Below are 18,531 nucleotides of genomic sequence, written 5' to 3'. Positions count from 1 at the left end.
TACTTCAGCATGCCTACTAGCAAAATTGCTACTTCTGTGACATATATATATGTAATTACCAGTTAATTATTCCTCATTATAACAAGCAACTGTGGGCTAGAGGCTTCCTGTTTTATTTCACATAATACATCTGCAGTGGTGCAGCAGACAATCAGCTTTGATCTCTTCAGACTAAAATTACTTCATAGAAAAAGCTTCTTCAAAATGATAAACAACAGAAGTCATACTTCCTTAAATACGTTTTGTTAACCTAGTTTTTTTATTAAGAAAAAACTAACTACTATGCCTCAAGTCAACTCTTAAGCTCATATTAACATATGCAAGGAAGCAGCATGACTTACAGTATCAAACATACCCTTCTCATTAATTTCAGTCTTGCTTCAGGTTTCTTGTTAGAATAGCAGCTATGCAGCATTCAGTTCTCCTCTAGTCAGACAACTGACATGGCTTAGGTGAAACTTTAAAGCCCTATTTTCCAAACTCTTCACTTCAGCTAACAGATTGAGACAACTTCAGCATAACTAGACTTGGAGAAACATGACATAATTACAGGGACTCCAGAAGAATTTTCATAATCCTGTTCAAAACAACATATGGGAACAAAATAGAGAGACAATTTTGGTTTACAAAACATAACTTTAATTATACAGATTGCTTCAATGAGTTTTCAAATATAGATTTCATAAAGTTACCAGTATTTTAACCTGTGGTTTCTGAAATACCATTACAACTTTTGAAATATTTATTGCTAATATGTTAATACTTGCCAAGTTTTGCCAAGTGTTAGTTACTGAACACTTCTATTAAGTGTTCAGTAATAATTAACTCTTTACTGAAATACCATCTCTATACATTCTCTAGTGCACATACGCTTTTCTAGGGATTCATGTATTATTTTGATATACAAGTTATGAAGAGCTTAATAATGTCTGTTAGATTGAAATGGGAGACATGCTTAAGTTACAGAAAAAAAGTAGTTAACCTATTGAAGTGGCATAAATAACTAAGAGAGGAGACAATGACTCAGTCATAAAAGTTAACAAATTTATGTATTCAGAGCTACAGTTTTAGTCTTTTCTTACTCTCAGGAAGAATGTGAAGTAGCAGAAAGTGAATGATTGCCTGGCCCACAGCATTCTGGTATAATCACAGTAATCTGAGGAATCCAAATAGATAGTGAAGAATTTCATGTGGAACAAATTATATAAAAGAATATTCTTTAATGAAATGTCATTTTTGACTTGTGTTGTAGATTAAGTACTTTGGAGGGAAGAGATGTAATCTATCTTGTGGGCTAGTCAGACACACAATGAATTCTTCACATTGTTTGCCAATGCATACCTCAAGAGGTGGTGAGAAAGTTTAGCATTATATAAACTGAGTTCTGGCTTCTTTGTTGAAATTACCACCACTGGCACCAACCTGGAGGTGATTTCTTATCTTGTGTGATCTGCACAGCCACAGTTCATTTCAAATGAGCCAAACAGCTGTCAGAAAGTGGCTTCTACTGACCCATACGACAGTGAACAAGCAGTGAGACTCATGTACGCCATTAATAATCCCCCAGTCACTCGCTTCAACAGTGCCATTTTCAAAACTATCTTGCAACATTTGTAGCTTTGTACACCACTGTAACAGAAATCTGATAAATCGACTTGTCTATAGAGCAGGAATTTCTGTAGATCGACTTGTCTATAGAGCAGGAATTTCTGTAGCAACTTTAAAGTGAAACTGAATACCATATACACTTTGAAAATAGATTCGGATGTTAAGTGTATTTTTACACTTGTAGTTCAATTTCTCTCCAAACAGAATATCACTGATTTGTATCACCATACGATAGTTGACTATTCTGTGAAATTCTTGTTCCATCACTTCAGTATACAGTATATTACAAAAAATTGCAGTTCATCAGTTTACAACTAACAATTTCATTTCAAAAGTTACTCTACTTAAAGTAGAGTTATGAGACAGAAAGATGGCAACTTTAACTAACAGTATTACATAGAAAGTCTAATAATGACCACAATGCAGTCTTAGAGAACTGGAGTTTCAGAGGTGTGGAATTTTCAGTAATTTCAGAAGAATCAGAAAGAATCTCAAATAATGCACTATCAACAATTGCAAGGATCTCATGATTAATTCTCATGGTAGAAAGGTTCAGGTCGAACACCCTGCCTGTTCAAACTTTCTGGGAGAGAACATGGAAGATCTGAGTGCTAAGAAAAGCTGTCAGATAAATCATCATCCATGTGGCCCAAGCATAACATTCTCTGCTAGAGCTTCAAACATATCAGCACTTAACAAAAGTTTCCAAAGGTTGAAACCAGTCTCTTTAGTCACTAAATGAAGATTCACTATCAGAACTCTCTTCTGCATTCCCATCATCTCCCCACGTGGGCACAGGGGCATCTGGGGTCCTGCAGGCAACAGAAAGGTTGTATGTTGTAAATCCTAGAAGGTGGCTGAGAACACAAGTAGCTTAGTACATTTAATGCCTTTTACTGTAACTGCATGCACTTTATACCCACATTTAACACATGAACTGTTGAGAGTTTACAAACACATACCTGATCAGTGTTGCTTCACCTGCAACTGAAAGATGAACACTAGAAACTGTAACTCACTGGACTTCAAAACTCTGTAGACCTCGGTTTGAAGGCATACCTTTGAGGTTATCAGAAACAATGGCGAATCTCTAAGAAGACTAACACTTGAATAAAGAGTTTAAAACAAGCAATACTGATTAATTCAAATTTTTTTTTTAATCTTCAGAGGTTCTAGGGCTGAAAGGAACATACTGTACACCATTAAGCAGTGTAAATAGTACATGAAAAAGTAAGACAGGAAATGAACAATACTGTATCCAACTAAAACTTCAGGGATAATTTAGAGAAGCAAAAAAGAATTACTCAGAGTGGAATTTGGCTAGAACGCTGGGTTAAATTTGACATGCAAGAGCAGCCATGGGATTTTTATTGACTATAAATGATCAGACCTCTTGTATCTAGTTTTGAAGAGAATATTTAAGATGGATCTGTAACATCATGTCAAAACATTTGCTCATGGAGTCTACTGGGGACGAAGAGGAGGGAACCAAGGCACCTAAAGAATAACTAATATTACCAGCTGAAGACCCTGGTTCTCCCTGGAGTTTCCCTCCTAAGTATGTAATAAGTTTGACAATACAAGCAAAACCGAGCGTGGTAAATTCAAAAACGAATGTACAAAACATACACACAATTATACTTGGGGAAGGGGAGGAATGATCTTCATGAAAACTAGCTTCTTGTGTCACAGTTTACTGCCCTCTCTAGTAAAATGCCAAGTTTTAAACTAAGCCGATAATTGTATTGTTAATCCTGCTGACATTTATCTGTGCGTCATCCCTCTGTGTCATGCCAGAGAATTTCTTTTCCAACTTAAGCTCTGCTTATTGTATTTCCTCTGTCGGAAATCCCAGGGTATATTTAAAGTGTTTATAAACATTTTGGTATAAAAGTGAAAAGTGTATTAAAGAACTGTAAAAGAGTCTTCTCCACCCCCTTGCCCACCTCCAAAATAAATTATGAAAGCCTTTACTTTCTCATACAAATACTACTTCACAATATTATTCCCTGTTGTCATGGTAATGACAAAACAGAAAAGCTGTGCAAAGAGATGTGATCTGGAGAGACCAGAGCAAAAACTCTCCTCTAGTAAGGGAAAAAAGATAGCAATTCTGTAGTACAGGAGGGCAAAACAAAATCTCCTGGAATTGTAGACAGACAAGAGAGGAAGGATAAGAAACAGAAGTTAAAAACAGATAAACTGGGAGCTAAATAGAATAGGCAGTTTTCAAATTCTGTGAAAAGAGCAGAAAGGAGGCAGAAGGTAAAACAGAAGCAAAGGTGAAACAGCCACAGAAAGGACACATTCAGTCACCAAGTAGTAGCTGGGAGACTCTGGATTAAGTGATTCAGCATACAGCAACATGTAAATTCTCCTAATTTTCACTCAAAAAGCAAACCCCCACATCTGGGACTGAGTGGTCAGGCCCAATCAACATAAAGACTCAAGAAATGGGGCATGAACGGCAAGGTACGTAAAAAGTTAAATTACTGAAAGCAGGAAGATGAAAAGAAAGGTTACCCCACTACCTGTAAAATATTAAAAAAATCTTTCAAATAACACCAGTTTTTCAAAGTGACATCATGCTCCTTCCCAAATAATCAGCTTTCTTTAACCAGGTAGGCTGCCTATAATGTTTCAAAGCTGCAACAATTTAAAGAAAATCTGTCTGAACATCAGTATTTCACAGATTCCTTGAAGGCAGACCGAGACCAAACTCCAAACATATTCTGTGTGCCTCAATCCACAGTTATAACTTTGCTTCCTTAACTCTTTCCAAAATGGACAGTACAAAAGCAGATACTTATTAAAAAACAAAAGCATTTGAAATATTAACAGATTATCTTCTTTTTATCTGCTGTTAAAATCCATCCAGACATGAAGAAATAGCAACATTTACACAAAGTTATGGACCAGGAACATAGAGTGAGAAATACAATTATATCACACATATAGCAAAGCCATCTTTGATAATCCTGTCTCAGACTTGCACAGATTCCTAGTTCCATTCTGTTTCTTATATCTCATTTGATCAGTAAAAATATCAAATGAGGAATAACTAATTTAGGCATATTTGGACACCAAGAAATAGCTGGAAGATAGAGTGATTCAGCATGACAGTACTTCAGTTTTTCTGATATTTTTGCTTATTTTATTAAAGGAGTTAGTTTCAGAATAAGCCTTTCCAAAACATGAAAAGGCTTCACTGGAAAGGAGAAACAGACTTTCTAATACATTAACAGACTTTCTAATACATTAACAGTTTCTGCAGAGGCTGCAAAAGTGTTTCAAGCAGTTTAGTGGCTATTATGTATGAATGAAGCTTACTACTTAATATTTTGTTGTGATCAGTTTAACAGAATTTCTACAAAACAGTGCAGCAAAATTAAACTGAAGCTCAAGTGTAAGAAAATCCTGAGATCCATGCTTATGGCCACACAAGTAGCTTTGAAAATGAATATCTATTCTTCACTGGTATTCTTCACATTGGGCTACCTCAATCAACAGCCACAGTTTTGAACTGTTGGCTTTAACTTTCTGTGTCAGTGTTGAAGTCAGGTTGTACACCCTAACTGCTATGGGAATCTGGAAAAAAGTTTGTTGTCTCTCATGCATGAGGCAAAATAGAATAAAGCTTGTCCTTACTAGTCTATAATGATGACAGTTACTGAAATAAAAGTATTGGAAGAAAATATCTGGGAAAAACATCATACTGTGCTCAGAGCAGTTCAGTGAAAATGGCTGCTGATATGTTATTTGATTCCCCACTGCTAGATGCACATAGTCAAAGAGTATGTTCTCCACTTTGTCACTGCTATAACCTCTTTCTGGAACTGCACCACTTGTGCTTGCCTTGGAAGAAGTCTTTCTACTTCCTCTCAAGTTTGAATGGAAAAGACCTGCATCTTTTTGTTTCGGAAGGTACAATATCTGCCCATCCACAGCCCAACCTCACTCTTATATCTACTGAGTCTTGCCCTGGGCTAGAAAATATTGAAAAGACAGCTCATACTTAAGACTGCATCCTTCCTCCTTTGGGACTGACAACTCTCTTTATGACCTATAAAATGCTAAAACAGACTTTATAGAAGAATTCAAAACTTGTTTTAATGCTTCTAATTTAGAGTCACAATACCATAAACAAGCCTTTCTAATGAGATTTTTTTCCCAAAATTTTAAAACACATGGTTGCACTCTAGCCCTGCTGAAAGTTACAAGTTGAAAATATTACTTACTCAAGAAGATCTGGATTTAGCCCCTCAGAAATCATTTTGTTTCTTATTGCCATTACAGGAACACCCTGTGTAGGAGGAGGAAGAGCAGTATAAATCTACCGGACACAAACAGATGAAATAAATTTCACAGGTTCTTGCAGACTTTCATACACATTTAGACATGCCACTCCTGTTGAACAAGAGCATGGGATGATAACCTCAGTGGCCATCTGTATGAACCTAGAATAAATGACTGAGTTTAAACAAGCATATAGCAAGGCATAGACTGTAGAAACAATTCTCCTTCTGCTACTGCCAACTACAAGTTTAAGTGGCAGGAAAAGGAAAAATGGGAGAGACCTCTTAGGAAACATCAAAGGCCCCTTTAGTCCATGTTATATTTATGGCAATACATCCAGAGAAAGTTGAGGGAAGGGAATCAGGAACAGCTAGATATTTGCAATTCATGCTCATGAAGACAGTAAGCTGAAGATATGTGAATGGATGAGAATGTGAAGAAAGTGCATAAACAGAAAGAAAGCAGAGAACTGTTGTGCTGGAAAGACAAGGACTCGGATACACTGAATATACAGATAAAGAGGCAGAAAGAGCAGGAGAGGGCATCAGCTATGGCCCAGGGAGGATACCTTAAGTCAGTGCTAAAAATTGGAAAAATCTTTAAAAAGCATGTAGAAAAAGGCAAACAGGACATGAGAACAGAAGCACAATTTAAAAGTGATTCCTCTGAATACAAGGGTTTGTACAGTCAGGCTTGAATCTTCTATGACTTGTGGACAGATTTTAGCCAAGTATGTACGTGTTAAGAAAAATTCCTTCCTCTCACTGCAAATCCTTCCACAGCTTCTGCACTTTATTTTATTCAGCAACACCTAAACATCCTCACCCTGGACCGGATACCCAAGAACAGCTTGACCCACGTCGTCTTACAAGATCCATTCCAACAAACTACTGCTATATTTCCATTAGAGTTGCTCAAAGACAACTTGTTGCTTTGCCATCCCCTCTTGCAGAGGATCAGAAACACCACCTGAACCATTGCATGCCAAGAGGAGAAAAAAAAAAGGATCCAATTTCTGATCTCCAAGGGACAGAGCTAGCGGTGGTCTAGGAAAGACAGGAGAGGCCTCAAAATGAACGGTAGTGTGGGACTTTTTGGCACAGAACAAATATATTTGTCCAAAGTAAGTAAAACAGTGATAAAAAAAGGCAGCCATGGCTATCGTTCCAGAGGAGCGTCTGGTACTAGTGACAGTTGCAGTAAGTAACTGGTAAAGTGACTAAAGCTAGTTCTTTTACTGTGTCTTCCTGTGCAGATTCATATTAAGAATCTCAATCAAGACTTCTGCATTAAGACTTTGAAAAAGCACACAGACATAGTTTTATCAATTTAACAGGAATATAAGCAAAAATCTTCCTCTGAAACAGTTGTGCGGCATTAGTTTATATTAAAGAATTTCTCAGTAAGTCACACCTAATGTATATTACAAAGCAGAAAGCATTTGCCTATTTCATGACTATGTTTAAAATACTCACTTCTCCTAGGACAGATTTGGACTAACACCAGGGATCGTGTGTCCCTGAAAGCGATCTTTTACTATCTGATGTTTTTTTCCATGCCTGGCTGCTCTTAGGGTTCCTTTCCCCAACCCAGCACTTAAAGTAAGCTGAGCTCAGAAGTCGCTGATGAAGTGTTTATGCATCAGTTCATACCAAGTGAAAACAAGATGGAGTCATCTGATTGGGCGCAGCAGAACTCAGTATTTGCTCTCAATGAAAGGGAGCTCAGCATACGAACTTCTAAGAATGGACTGGAACTGTTACGTTTCTATGTTCTCGTTTGGAAAAGTGCTTTATTCCAAAATTGTATGCATCAAAATGTGTAAGAATCATTTGAAAAAGTAAAGACTGAGGAAAATATTTTTCTTGGCCTGTCTGGAGAAGCTGTTCTGGGAAACCACAGGTGGCTAAGGTGAAAACATAGATCTGTTCTCTGACAGAGTTAAAAAAAATATAATTGATCAATATGCCAATATGCAAAACACTAGGTTTATAAATTAAACAAAAATCAAGTGTGTTTCACAGCTACTGTGGGAGGGATTTAAGATTACATCAACTTGAGAGGAACTTTAACAGACTTAGAGCTTACAGATTTCTAAGGAGAACAAAAAATTGTCTCAAAAAACTTTAATGGAAATAAATTTTGTACTAATTATAAAATAAAGGAATTTGTGCAATACTAGCCTAACTTCTCACTATTCAAGCTTCTGAAATATTAAGATCATTCAAATAATAATACTTGCTAATTCATTACATTTAAGGTAGCTTTTGCAGAAATTCACGGTCATCTTAACTTCCTAAACATCTTTTAAACAAAATGTACAATTTTTGTTTGTAAACAGAAACTCTGTGTCCCTCAAAGTGTTTGCAACACCGGCATTACTACAGAAGATTAATATAAACATGGCTGTAGGGCTAATGGATAACTCAGATGGTTAGGATTCTCCTCTTCACATCAGAGATTTATAATTACTGATTAATAAAATAAAATAAAATAAATAAAATAAACTGACACTATTAACCTGTAGGCAGATGTTTAAAATAGAGTATGACAGAACCAACAATTTAGTGTGCTTGTTTTAAAAAGAGATGCAGGCTGGCTATATTGCCAGTAACTATACTGTGGTTAGACTGAAATAACTGCAGTTTTCAACGCTAGCAAAAAGCTTGGAAGGAACAAACTAGCAGCCAATTATTTTGAATACAAACAGTAGTTGTTCGTATTCAAAATAATTGGCTGCTAGTATTATTTTATAAGATTTAGGATCATAACAGTAACTACACTGAGCATACAGGTCCTCCTAAATGACGCAGGTGTACTTTTCCAACATAGCAGCCAACACCGAAGACCCATCCCATTTGTCTCTGCCCAGCTAAGAGTTTGAAATAATCCAAATCACCGCACCACAGCCCTGCTCCCAGCCTGGTCCCACTTGCTCAGCAGTACGCAGGCCCTGGAGAAACCACAGTGCAAATAGCAGTCTTGTTGCAAAACCGGTTTTGGCACTACGTGGTGCTAAGAGAGGTCACATATCATAAAGGGCTGGCACTTTCTTAAGACTAGTGCAGTTCCCATGTTTAATTTTTACTTCAGTCCATGTAAAGCACGGATCAATTTATATTCATGGTACATTCAGACCAGTCAGTACTTTGGATTATGTGCAGTCATGTTTGATGTTTAGAATCCAATGAGAGTATTTGCATTTTAAATAGGAATTTTAGCTGAAATCCTAGACTGTTCCTCTCACTCTGTCAAAATAAATGCTCTGTACATTTACTGTAGCAAATGTGATATTGTTTTGTAAGGTTTGCCTGAATATTATTGTTGTACATCTGAAAAATATGAATTTAGCACACTCAACTGCACTCATTAAAATGAATTTGTTACTATTTCACAGAACAGCTATCCTCAGTGTACAAGAAATATCTCTGCAGATTGCTAACTCTTAAATAATACAAATATTGTGGGCAATAAAAAAATGAATAATTCCAACAAATCTTCAGCTAGAGGCTTAATTCAGGCAAAGAAATTACACCAACTCAAATACTTGATTGTCTGAGAAGACCCCTTTGGCAAATACAAGAATGTACATTAATTTGTAGTATGTTAGTTTGACTTTCCTACCACACTGTTTACAGCTGGCAGAGGAGTCACCAGAAACTGCCAGTAGAAAGGATAAATGTGGAAAGTGAGATCTCACTCCTTTAGCAGTCACCAAAAAAAAGCCAAAGTAATTAGACTATCCAGCTCTTTCACATCCACTTTCAAGACTGGCATTAAATCAATAAGCTAACATGGTGTTCTGCTCTCTGCCATTACCCCACCGCTAGGTTCTTCAAATAGCTTGTAATGAGCTGTTGGGGCCCTTGCGGTACTTCAGAACAACAATCTATATGAGATATAGATTGTTGGAACTACACTGTTTAGGATTAGTTGCTTAGCATAACTTGCTTAGCATGAGTAGCTAAATTTGCTGAAGCCTTAGGCCTCAGGCTGTAGCCGCTGCTATGTGCTTTGAAGTAGTTTTACCAAGGACACTGGTGCAGCTGGGAATGATACATCCTGAGAAAGTACAGATAAGCTAGCAGAAGCCAGTGGGAACCAAGGTTAAGGGCTAGACAGCTTTGCTAAACAAGCAGCAAGGTACAAGGCATGACCGCTGCGTGCGTGATCGGTGCAATGATTGGCTACCTGTGACATAATCTGTATGAACCACAAATCAAGGGCCAGAGTGCCGAATACCTGTACTTATAAAATGGGCAAATTGCTGAATAAAGATGGAATTGAACCTGCATTCTGTGAATGCGTATGATTCTTTCCCGTCACTCCCGCGGACCGCGACAATGAGCTATCCGTAAAGTGCCAATTTGTGATTCGAATGAAAAGAAAGGTCTGGAACACCAGCCCAAGTACCAGACACACCAATTTTAACAATTGCTCTGAAGAGGGAATGAAACCAAGCAGCTAGTTTTAACATAAACAACACTTTACCCAATTCTATGTGTTATTCGTATTTTTCAGAATTTTGATATATACTTTAGAGAAAAATCTCCAGTGATTGCTGGAAAATAAAGATATAAAAAATTTCTTTTCTGTTTTCAACCTCAATTTTAATTTTGTACAGGTGAAAAAAGAGCTTTTAAAAGATGTCCCCAAGAATCTCCAATTCATCTTTTCATCCCTTCACTTGTTTTCACACACTTGAACATTGAGATTACACTCATTTATTCCCTACCTATCTGTAGAAAAGCCCACAAACGAAGAGGCAAACACAAAACCTACATCACGAATAACAAGGAACTGAAGTGGAACTAAGTAGGGAAGCAAATCTCGTATCGGTATCTGGAACCCTACAGGAATAGTGACGCAGAATATTAAACACTACTGCTCTGTGCCACACTAGCAAAGTTTCATTTTGTGCCCTACAGTAAAAACAAACTATAATATATCTGTGTGGAGTGAATAACAATTTTGCCAGAATAACTACACTTTTAATGGTATCTTCTATGACTCCAGCTAGCATCAGTCTGCATTTACACATCTCCACATCTTCAGTCCGCATGTATATTGACGGAGCTTTGCAGAAAAGATCTTGCCTGAGGCTGTCCCGACTTCTTTATTAGCAGGTTTATAGGATTAGTGTTAAACTAAGGGAACATACTACATCAAATCATTTATTAGAGAAAATATGCTAGAAATGCTCTGATATTATCCTAGCTTAAAGATTACTGATGCAATGTATTTGCCTTCTGATATTTACTGTTCACTCAGAGCTGTGTGTGAAGTTCACCATAAAAATAATGGAGTTCCCAAAGAATGCTAGAGAACTGACTTACCACTTGTACCATTTTGAGATATCTGGCATATCTTGGATCCTTGGCAACAGTTCTGATATTTTCTGTTACTACTTCCATTTTCTGTAACCCTTTTTCATGTATATTGTTCTGCTGTATACAAAAAAGAAAATATATTAATGGTTAGATGTGTAGATCAGAAGCACAGAGCAGTTTCAATCTATAAAATTCATAACTTAAAGTGCAACTTGTCTTAGATCACAATATTCTGATCTATATTCATAATATTATAGAATTCCAACATGCATGATTACACTAAAACCAGCTCTTTCATTAATGAACTGTTACGAGTATGATTTTCTACATATAGCAACCATTTTAAATTATTCCACAATACTTGAAAAAAAACCCAAGAATTCAGCATTGATTTCAAAGGCAATACTGTTGGAGTCAAAAGAGTTATACCTGATACTGCTCCATGGATTATGCAGTTGAAATAGTCAAACAAGACAGAAGAAAACATTTAATTAATAATCTGTTTTTAATCTTAAAACCAAGGCAAAAATACATGGAGACAGTTGCCTTTAAACTGTGCATATATACAAAACGTTCGTTCTTTGAAGGTCTTACTGACTCATTTTTAGGATTTATTTTGGTTAATCTAGGTGTTATTTTTGCTGATACTTTCATGCCAATATACTTTTTTATCACATCTTTCATATCTTTTTAATCACATCATCATATCTTTCCACAAAACAATCAAGAAAACAGTACCTTGGGGGGATAAAAATACAGCCTAGTGATACTTTTCTCTTTGGACTTCTGTGATTCACACCGAATTGCTCACAGTAAGGAATAGTATGTTCAGTGAATACCTAATGCCATAAGACATTCTTCTAACCTGTAATACACCTGTATTAATTTCCTTGCATTTAATGAAAAAACAGAGTTTAATTTATATGCTCACTGTATGAGAAAGAATTTTTTTTTAAGGATTATATCTATATCTATCTCCCCTACTGGTTCAATGCATTTTCCTCGTAATATTTCTTTGATTCCCCAACAAGCGTTTTGTACAGATCGCATAACTTTTAAACTATACTTAAGCCTTTTAGTATAAACCATTAATCTAAAAGTTAACATAAGAAAATCAAAGAGTCCTTGAGAGTAATTAGAGACTCTGGATGCAGTCAGCATTCCAAGTAACAGTTCCAGTCAGCCAGATTAAAAAGCACATGAGCTTCATTTGTCATTTTTGTCTCTAACAGACTTAGAAAAATGGCAAAGAGCTATAGTACTACATAAAAGACAATATAAAATTGCTGCTACTGCAACTATAGTAGCACTATAACAGTAATAATACTATATAATACTATAGTAGTAGCAGTAGTAGTAGTACACAAAACCACAACTATCTATATTATTTATATATTAGCTATTAAATGAACCATTTGAAAGTAGAATTGGAAATGTCCTCAGAGTAATATTTGAGAGGAAGAGGAAATTTTAAAGAAAATAAAATAACTACAAGTCATTCTCTGACATGATTGAAACATGCAATGCTAACTGTGCATTTTGTCTTCCATGTTTCTGGCTGCAAATGAATCTAGAGTTACAAGCTTATTAGGCAGGGAAAGGCAATGGTTAACCCATTAAAATCGTTTCATTAATGAAAAATGTAGTTTTAGAGCTTCATAGTTGGCTTGATTGCCCTCTTTCACTAGATTTGCTTCTTCTATCCATTTTAAATCAGATTAGAAACTTGACAGGGAGAAGTATGTTCCTTCAATATATTATTTATGTTTCATTACTTACTCCAGACTGAGGCGATATAGTTGTCTGTTGATCTGTAGTAGCTTGTGCATCAGGACCATTTGTAACACTATTCATATTTACATTGGACACTTCAAATTTGACGTCTTCTAGGCCAGGAATAGAGGACAACTTGAATGCACAAGACATCATTAAATAAACAATGAGTGTATCATAAGTACGGGTGTAGAAGAAAGTCAGTGGTCTGCTGCTTACCATGTATTCCTCAGGTAAGTTTCACATTGGTAAAATTGTATCACTTGGCAAATCTATCACTAGTTTTGGTATTTTGATTAATGAAAAAAGAAAGATTTTTCCTATGCAGATGGCTTCTACAACAAAAAAACAAAATCTCTCCACTGCAGCTTTCACTGTTTTATACAGAGTTGCAGTGCAGCAAAGGCTGTAACAGCTTCTTAGCATTTTACTGCGGCACACGTCAACCATGCAAGAGCCATGCCATCTTCTCTGCTACTTCTTCTACAGTGAAAGAAATCATAGCAAGAACAGCTCCATTAGTGAACAGATGGGTGACTGCTTAAAGATTTTGCAATTTTCTGTCTTTCACTTCTTTTTAGAAAAATGTTGAGACTGCAGATATTAAATGCATTGGATATTTATCCAAAGGAGATTCTTTTTAGCATGATTACAAAGAATTTTGAAAAAATTATCACCACTGATCATTCCTAATGATTTTGAAATAAATGATGTTAGTAACTGCTGTTTGTATTACTACAGTATTTTCCCCATAAAGATCTTAATGAACAGTTTCAAAAATTCCCCACTGCTGCTCCCAGAGAAGCCAACAGAAATTGCTTCCAACATTAACGGAAGAAAGATTTTACAAAGCATTTCTTCTTTTAGCTAATTAAATGATAATACATGACTATAAATTATATCCTTTCATCCTTTTAGCTAAAGAACATACATTCTTCAGACACATTTGCATTAACTTAGATGTAATTTAGGTCATATTTCAAAATCAAAAGCTTTACAAGGAATCTATCTAGCTACTTACTCTGGATGGAGCTGGTTGAAAAGTGCGGTAATACTTATGAAGATACTTTTGTTTTACACAGGGGACAAGAACTTCTTGCCAGAGCTTGCATGGCAAGTGCAGCTTTGTACTGCAACTTCAGAGTGCAAGTTGCATATTTTAGTATCAGAAAAATTTCTTCCCTTTTCTTCTAAAAAAACATATCAATAAACTCAACACAAATAAGCTGCCACGTACTCCAGTTGCCCTTTCATGATCCAAATGTTCCTTTCCAGTTCTATATGCCTAACAGAGACAAAAACCAACATTTGTACTACATGCTATCTCTTCCCTTCTTCCATATCAACTACACGTTCAAATATTATAAAATGTAAGTGGTCAGGCATGCAAAGTGAGTATTTGCCATCATAGCCTTTTGCATTAGCTTTTTCTGATCTTTATGAAAACTTATTTGCTCGGTTCAGACTACTAAAATAAAGCTAGTTTATGTAATCTAGAAAGCTATCACTGTTAAAACACAAAGTCTATACACACACAAACCTTTGCATCCAAAATGTTGAGTGTTGTTTCAATTTGTTGGATACGGAGAGAGAGCGCTGACAGTTTCTAGGATAGAAAACAATTAAGACATGAAAACACTCCCCCAAGCCACTTGTACACATAATACAGTTCACATTTAGCTAAAGGAATACATAATTAAAATAAAATCACTTTTGGCTTCAACTTGCTAAAGGCAGAGAGTAAATAAGATGATAACATTATTATGAAAGAAATGAAGCAATGGCAACATCCCTTTTTTAATGCAGTAGCCACAATGGTTCACATTTTAAATAATTTTACTACAGTTTGGTTTCCCAAATAATGACAGGCAGAAATTAAGACAGAGACTACGTGCAAAAAGAAAGCCAAAGTAAATAGGATATTACTTTGGGCATTCGGATAATAATGGTAGACAACTGTACTCTCTCAGTTACCAAAAAATAACTTTCTTCAAAGCTCTTTCTTTCCAAATGTGAAAGACGAAAAGATGTGATGTGTATGTAACTGAACACACCCAAAAATAGAAAAATCTGATAAAGAATACAGGAGGTGAATGAAAGTCATATATAGTCAAAACACTTGGTGAACCAGAACAAACCAGAAGCTTTATACGCTCCATGTGCACCTCAATCAAATTTCATCAATGCTTTTTAAAAAATAATGCAATGTTTTTCTAAATTTCTCTATAAGAACTGTCACTCTTTCAACTAATCATTACCATATTCCACCAGACCAGTCCAAGTGAAGTTGGCTAGCATGCTGGCTGGCAGATATGTACCACTCTGACAGCTTTTTGGCACGTTGGCAAGACTCTGCCTGGCTCATAAGCTGAACTTTAACACCCTAAGAAAATGGCAGTTCTGCCAATGTGTTAGAAAAGTAAAAAGAGATTGACAAAAGTTAAGCCTTTTTGGATAGTGCACTGGCTTGTTTACAGATGGCTCTTTGTTCTCGAAGAGGAGTTAGTTCTTTCTGAAAGGAGCTATATGATCTGCATGTATTTGGGGAAGAGGAGGAAGCATGCACAAAAGACCGTTATATAATTTTACAGGTCTAGTTTGACTACACAAGAGCCAAGAAATTTAGAGTTAAGAATGGTGTCAGCCTTAATTTTGAATTTCCTGACTTCTGTTGATTTACACTGGGACCTTTGACATTCAAAACACTTCTCTACTTCATAAAACACAAAAACTTTTCATGGAGTTTATAAAGCAACAGTTTCATCTCTTGGGTAACAACACATTTAGGTTAAGAAACTGTTTTACTAAGTACTTATTTATGCAATTCAAAACATGGACTTTAATTAGACTTCACAGTGTTGCTCCACACTCAAAATGGCTTTATATATGGGTACACATAGGATTTTCAAAGTGCCTGTGTAACAGGTAATACTGAGACCACGTGACGATTTAGTTTTGGACAACTGACAACAACATCACGCAGTTAGACACGTATCAAGTTAAACAAGTTAAAAATCCAGAAAAAAGTTTACTTTTCTCCTCTGCAGCCCCATATGTTGACGTGGCAGCCAAATTTTATACTAGTCAGGGGACTGGCTCAAACCTTCTCTAACAAATAACAAAATTTCTCAGATTAAATGGCTTAGTCTAATTGGATATGACAATTGCCACTGGCCAGGGCTGTACAGTAGTCTTTGTTGAGTAAGCGAGTGAACAGTTAGAAAAAAACCCTAATGATAAAAAGGTTAAGCTTAAAGTCACATTAGAAACCAACCTTTCTACCAGGGATGAAACACTGGGCCTGTTCTGTGACCAATTCTAGTACTGTCAGTCTGGTATGTTTTCTTTGACACCAAATTCACCATAAAAACTTGTCAGCATTTACTGGTTTTACTTTTCTCTTTTTAAGAAAACATTAAAATCAACTGCCTCATGTTCCATGCCAATCACTTGCCAAAAAATGCCATTTTTTCACATGAATATCATCTACATTCAGAGCTTAGCATATCATCCTTTCAAAGTAAAGGTGGAAAATATTTGCAAGAAAATTTTGATGTGCATCCTAAGATGAGATGAGAGGGATACTGACTTTTAAAATAAATTCAGCACCATAGGAATAAGACATTCCTCTTCCAAAAGAAGAGTATATCCACAAATGAAGCTGCTCAAAAAAAAGTCCATGTATCAGAAAGTCCAAAGACTGTGCCAAATGCAAAAGTTTAAGGAAACAGGTTATCAGTCTGGTACAATCAGCAGTTGCCATGGATAACTTGGAAAAAAAAAAAAGTCTTATGTCTTTACTCAAGAGAAACACTGAACAGACTAAATTTTCTGGTTTAAGCTACCAGGTCAATCTGCAGCAAAACATATCAAATTGAATGGTTCTCATTTCTAGAATTTGTTTTTTTTTATCTTTATAAATTGACAGATGGGAAATAATAAACATACCTCTTCACAAACAGTAGAAAATCGGTTGAGAAACTGCACTGTGTGAACCACAAACTGGTTTAGAAATGCTACAGTTCTTTTCTGCTGAATAGCAGGAACCTGCATTAAACAATACAAGAAAATTAGCTTATACACAGGTGTCAATTCTCACATCTGGACTGAAATAGTTATAAAAAACCGCCAAGTATTTTAGAAGAAATTATTTTAGAAGTAAGCGTTAAGTGTGCTTGCTATGAATGCATATATATATATAAATATATATATATGTATATTCATTGCTTATAGATATAGAAATTCTTTTTCACTAAAAATCTTACTAACATCATACTTGAAAAGTTGCAGGATACATGGAAAAGGGAAAATCCACATCACTGAATGACAGTTACCTTATTTAAGAAAATGCTTTTAAATGAAATTGTGAAAATCCTTGAAAATCAGCATTAAAATTAAAAAAAAAAAAGGAGAGCAGGTCAGAACCTCTCCTTCTAAAGCTTAAGGAGGAAAAAGAAAACTTAGCCATCCATACAAGTACTCAGTTACAGTTATCATCAACAGATCATAATCAAAAATAAGAAGCAGTGAAATCTGTCTCTCTTTACTAGATACCTATACTTTTATTTTCAAGCCAAGATTATCCTAAAATTGGACCATAGTGTCACTCTTCCAAGTGAGAGATTCATGCACACCTACTTTTCAGGCTAAAAGGAAGAAGGCTGTTTGTCAAAAAAAGGTGTGGTGTTCACTTGCAACAAACATAAGATAGCTGGCATTTTTATTTAAACCATTATAAAAGATCCTAATCAGGAACATTCACACAAATATTTACATATAAAATTATAGGGCTTTGTGGTTAATAGTTGAACAAAAGTTAAAGTCTTAAATTTCACATAAGAAGTTACACTATGGAACTATCTTAATTGATTTAAGCAGAGGACTTGCAAGGAAAAACATTTGTAGCGAAGCTTCTGCTGCACTGAACAACAGTTTGTCTTAATTAGCAACTGCGTATGACTACATTGACAGGACTAGTTGTTCAGCAAGCACCTATGGTTTTTACTTCTTTGCTGGACTCCCACTTGTCAGTGCAGCCATTCACTATGCTTTGCCAAATTAAAACTTCCTGATTTTTTGTGAGATTGTTGCTACTACCATTTCAGTTTTCAGTCTGTTCACCTGTAGTCAAGGATCTGATGAAGTTCAATTCTGTAGTTCCAAAACCATGGAACAGTGGTCAAAGCCTTATCAGAAAGTTATGAGATTGGAACATGGATGGAAGGAAGAGAAATCATCAGGGCTGGAATTGTCCAATCCTTATGCTTGAGAGTCCACAAACAAAGCTAGTAACATGCGTTTTCGGATCACTAAAAGACCAGAACACGCAGCTTTACACAGGGTTTGTTTCACGACTCTAAGACTGATATAGTTTAACCCTTAAATACACTGCTGTGGCTTGCAGCGAAGCACCTTTGGAAGAGTGCCAGATGGCCCCCTCGGAGACACAGCTTAAGACGACACAAACTGCCCTGCCGGCCTGCGCCCTCGCTGCATGGACGAAATTACTTTTGCATAACACTTT

At 36.0% G+C, this 18,531-nt stretch overlaps 1 protein-coding gene across 4 annotated transcripts in view; it reads right to left on the bottom strand.

Annotated features, from left to right (window-relative positions):
• Positions 1-616: 616 nt before the first annotated feature.
• Positions 617-18,531, bottom strand: part of WASHC3 (WASH complex subunit 3) — an 18,273-nt gene continuing 358 nt past the window's right edge. The window contains exons 2-7 of one of the 4 annotated variants that reach the window (XM_026083893.1): positions 16,956-17,054; positions 14,548-14,613; positions 13,014-13,142; positions 11,241-11,348; positions 5,847-5,911; positions 617-2,420 (exon numbers count right to left, since the gene is read on the bottom strand). In XM_026083893.1, the coding sequence (XP_025939678.1) occupies positions 2,336-2,420; positions 5,847-5,911; positions 11,241-11,348; positions 13,014-13,142; positions 14,548-14,613; positions 16,956-17,054 (552 nt within the window). In that variant the 3' untranslated portion in view covers positions 617-2,335. Of the gene's footprint in view, positions 2,421-5,846; positions 5,912-11,240; positions 11,352-13,013; positions 13,143-14,547; positions 14,614-16,955; positions 17,055-18,531 lie in introns of all 4 variants that reach the window. The other 3 variants (XM_026083892.1, XM_026083895.1, XM_026083894.1) reach the window with 3 other exon arrangements.

Source organism: Apteryx rowi, unplaced genomic scaffold (genome assembly GCF_003343035.1).
Source record: "Apteryx rowi isolate R43461 unplaced genomic scaffold, aptRow1 scaffold_62, whole genome shotgun sequence".
Lineage (NCBI taxonomy): Eukaryota > Metazoa > Chordata > Aves > Apterygiformes > Apterygidae > Apteryx > Apteryx rowi.
Note: the sequence above shows the minus strand (reverse complement) of the source record. Positions and strands in the feature narration are given on the sequence as shown.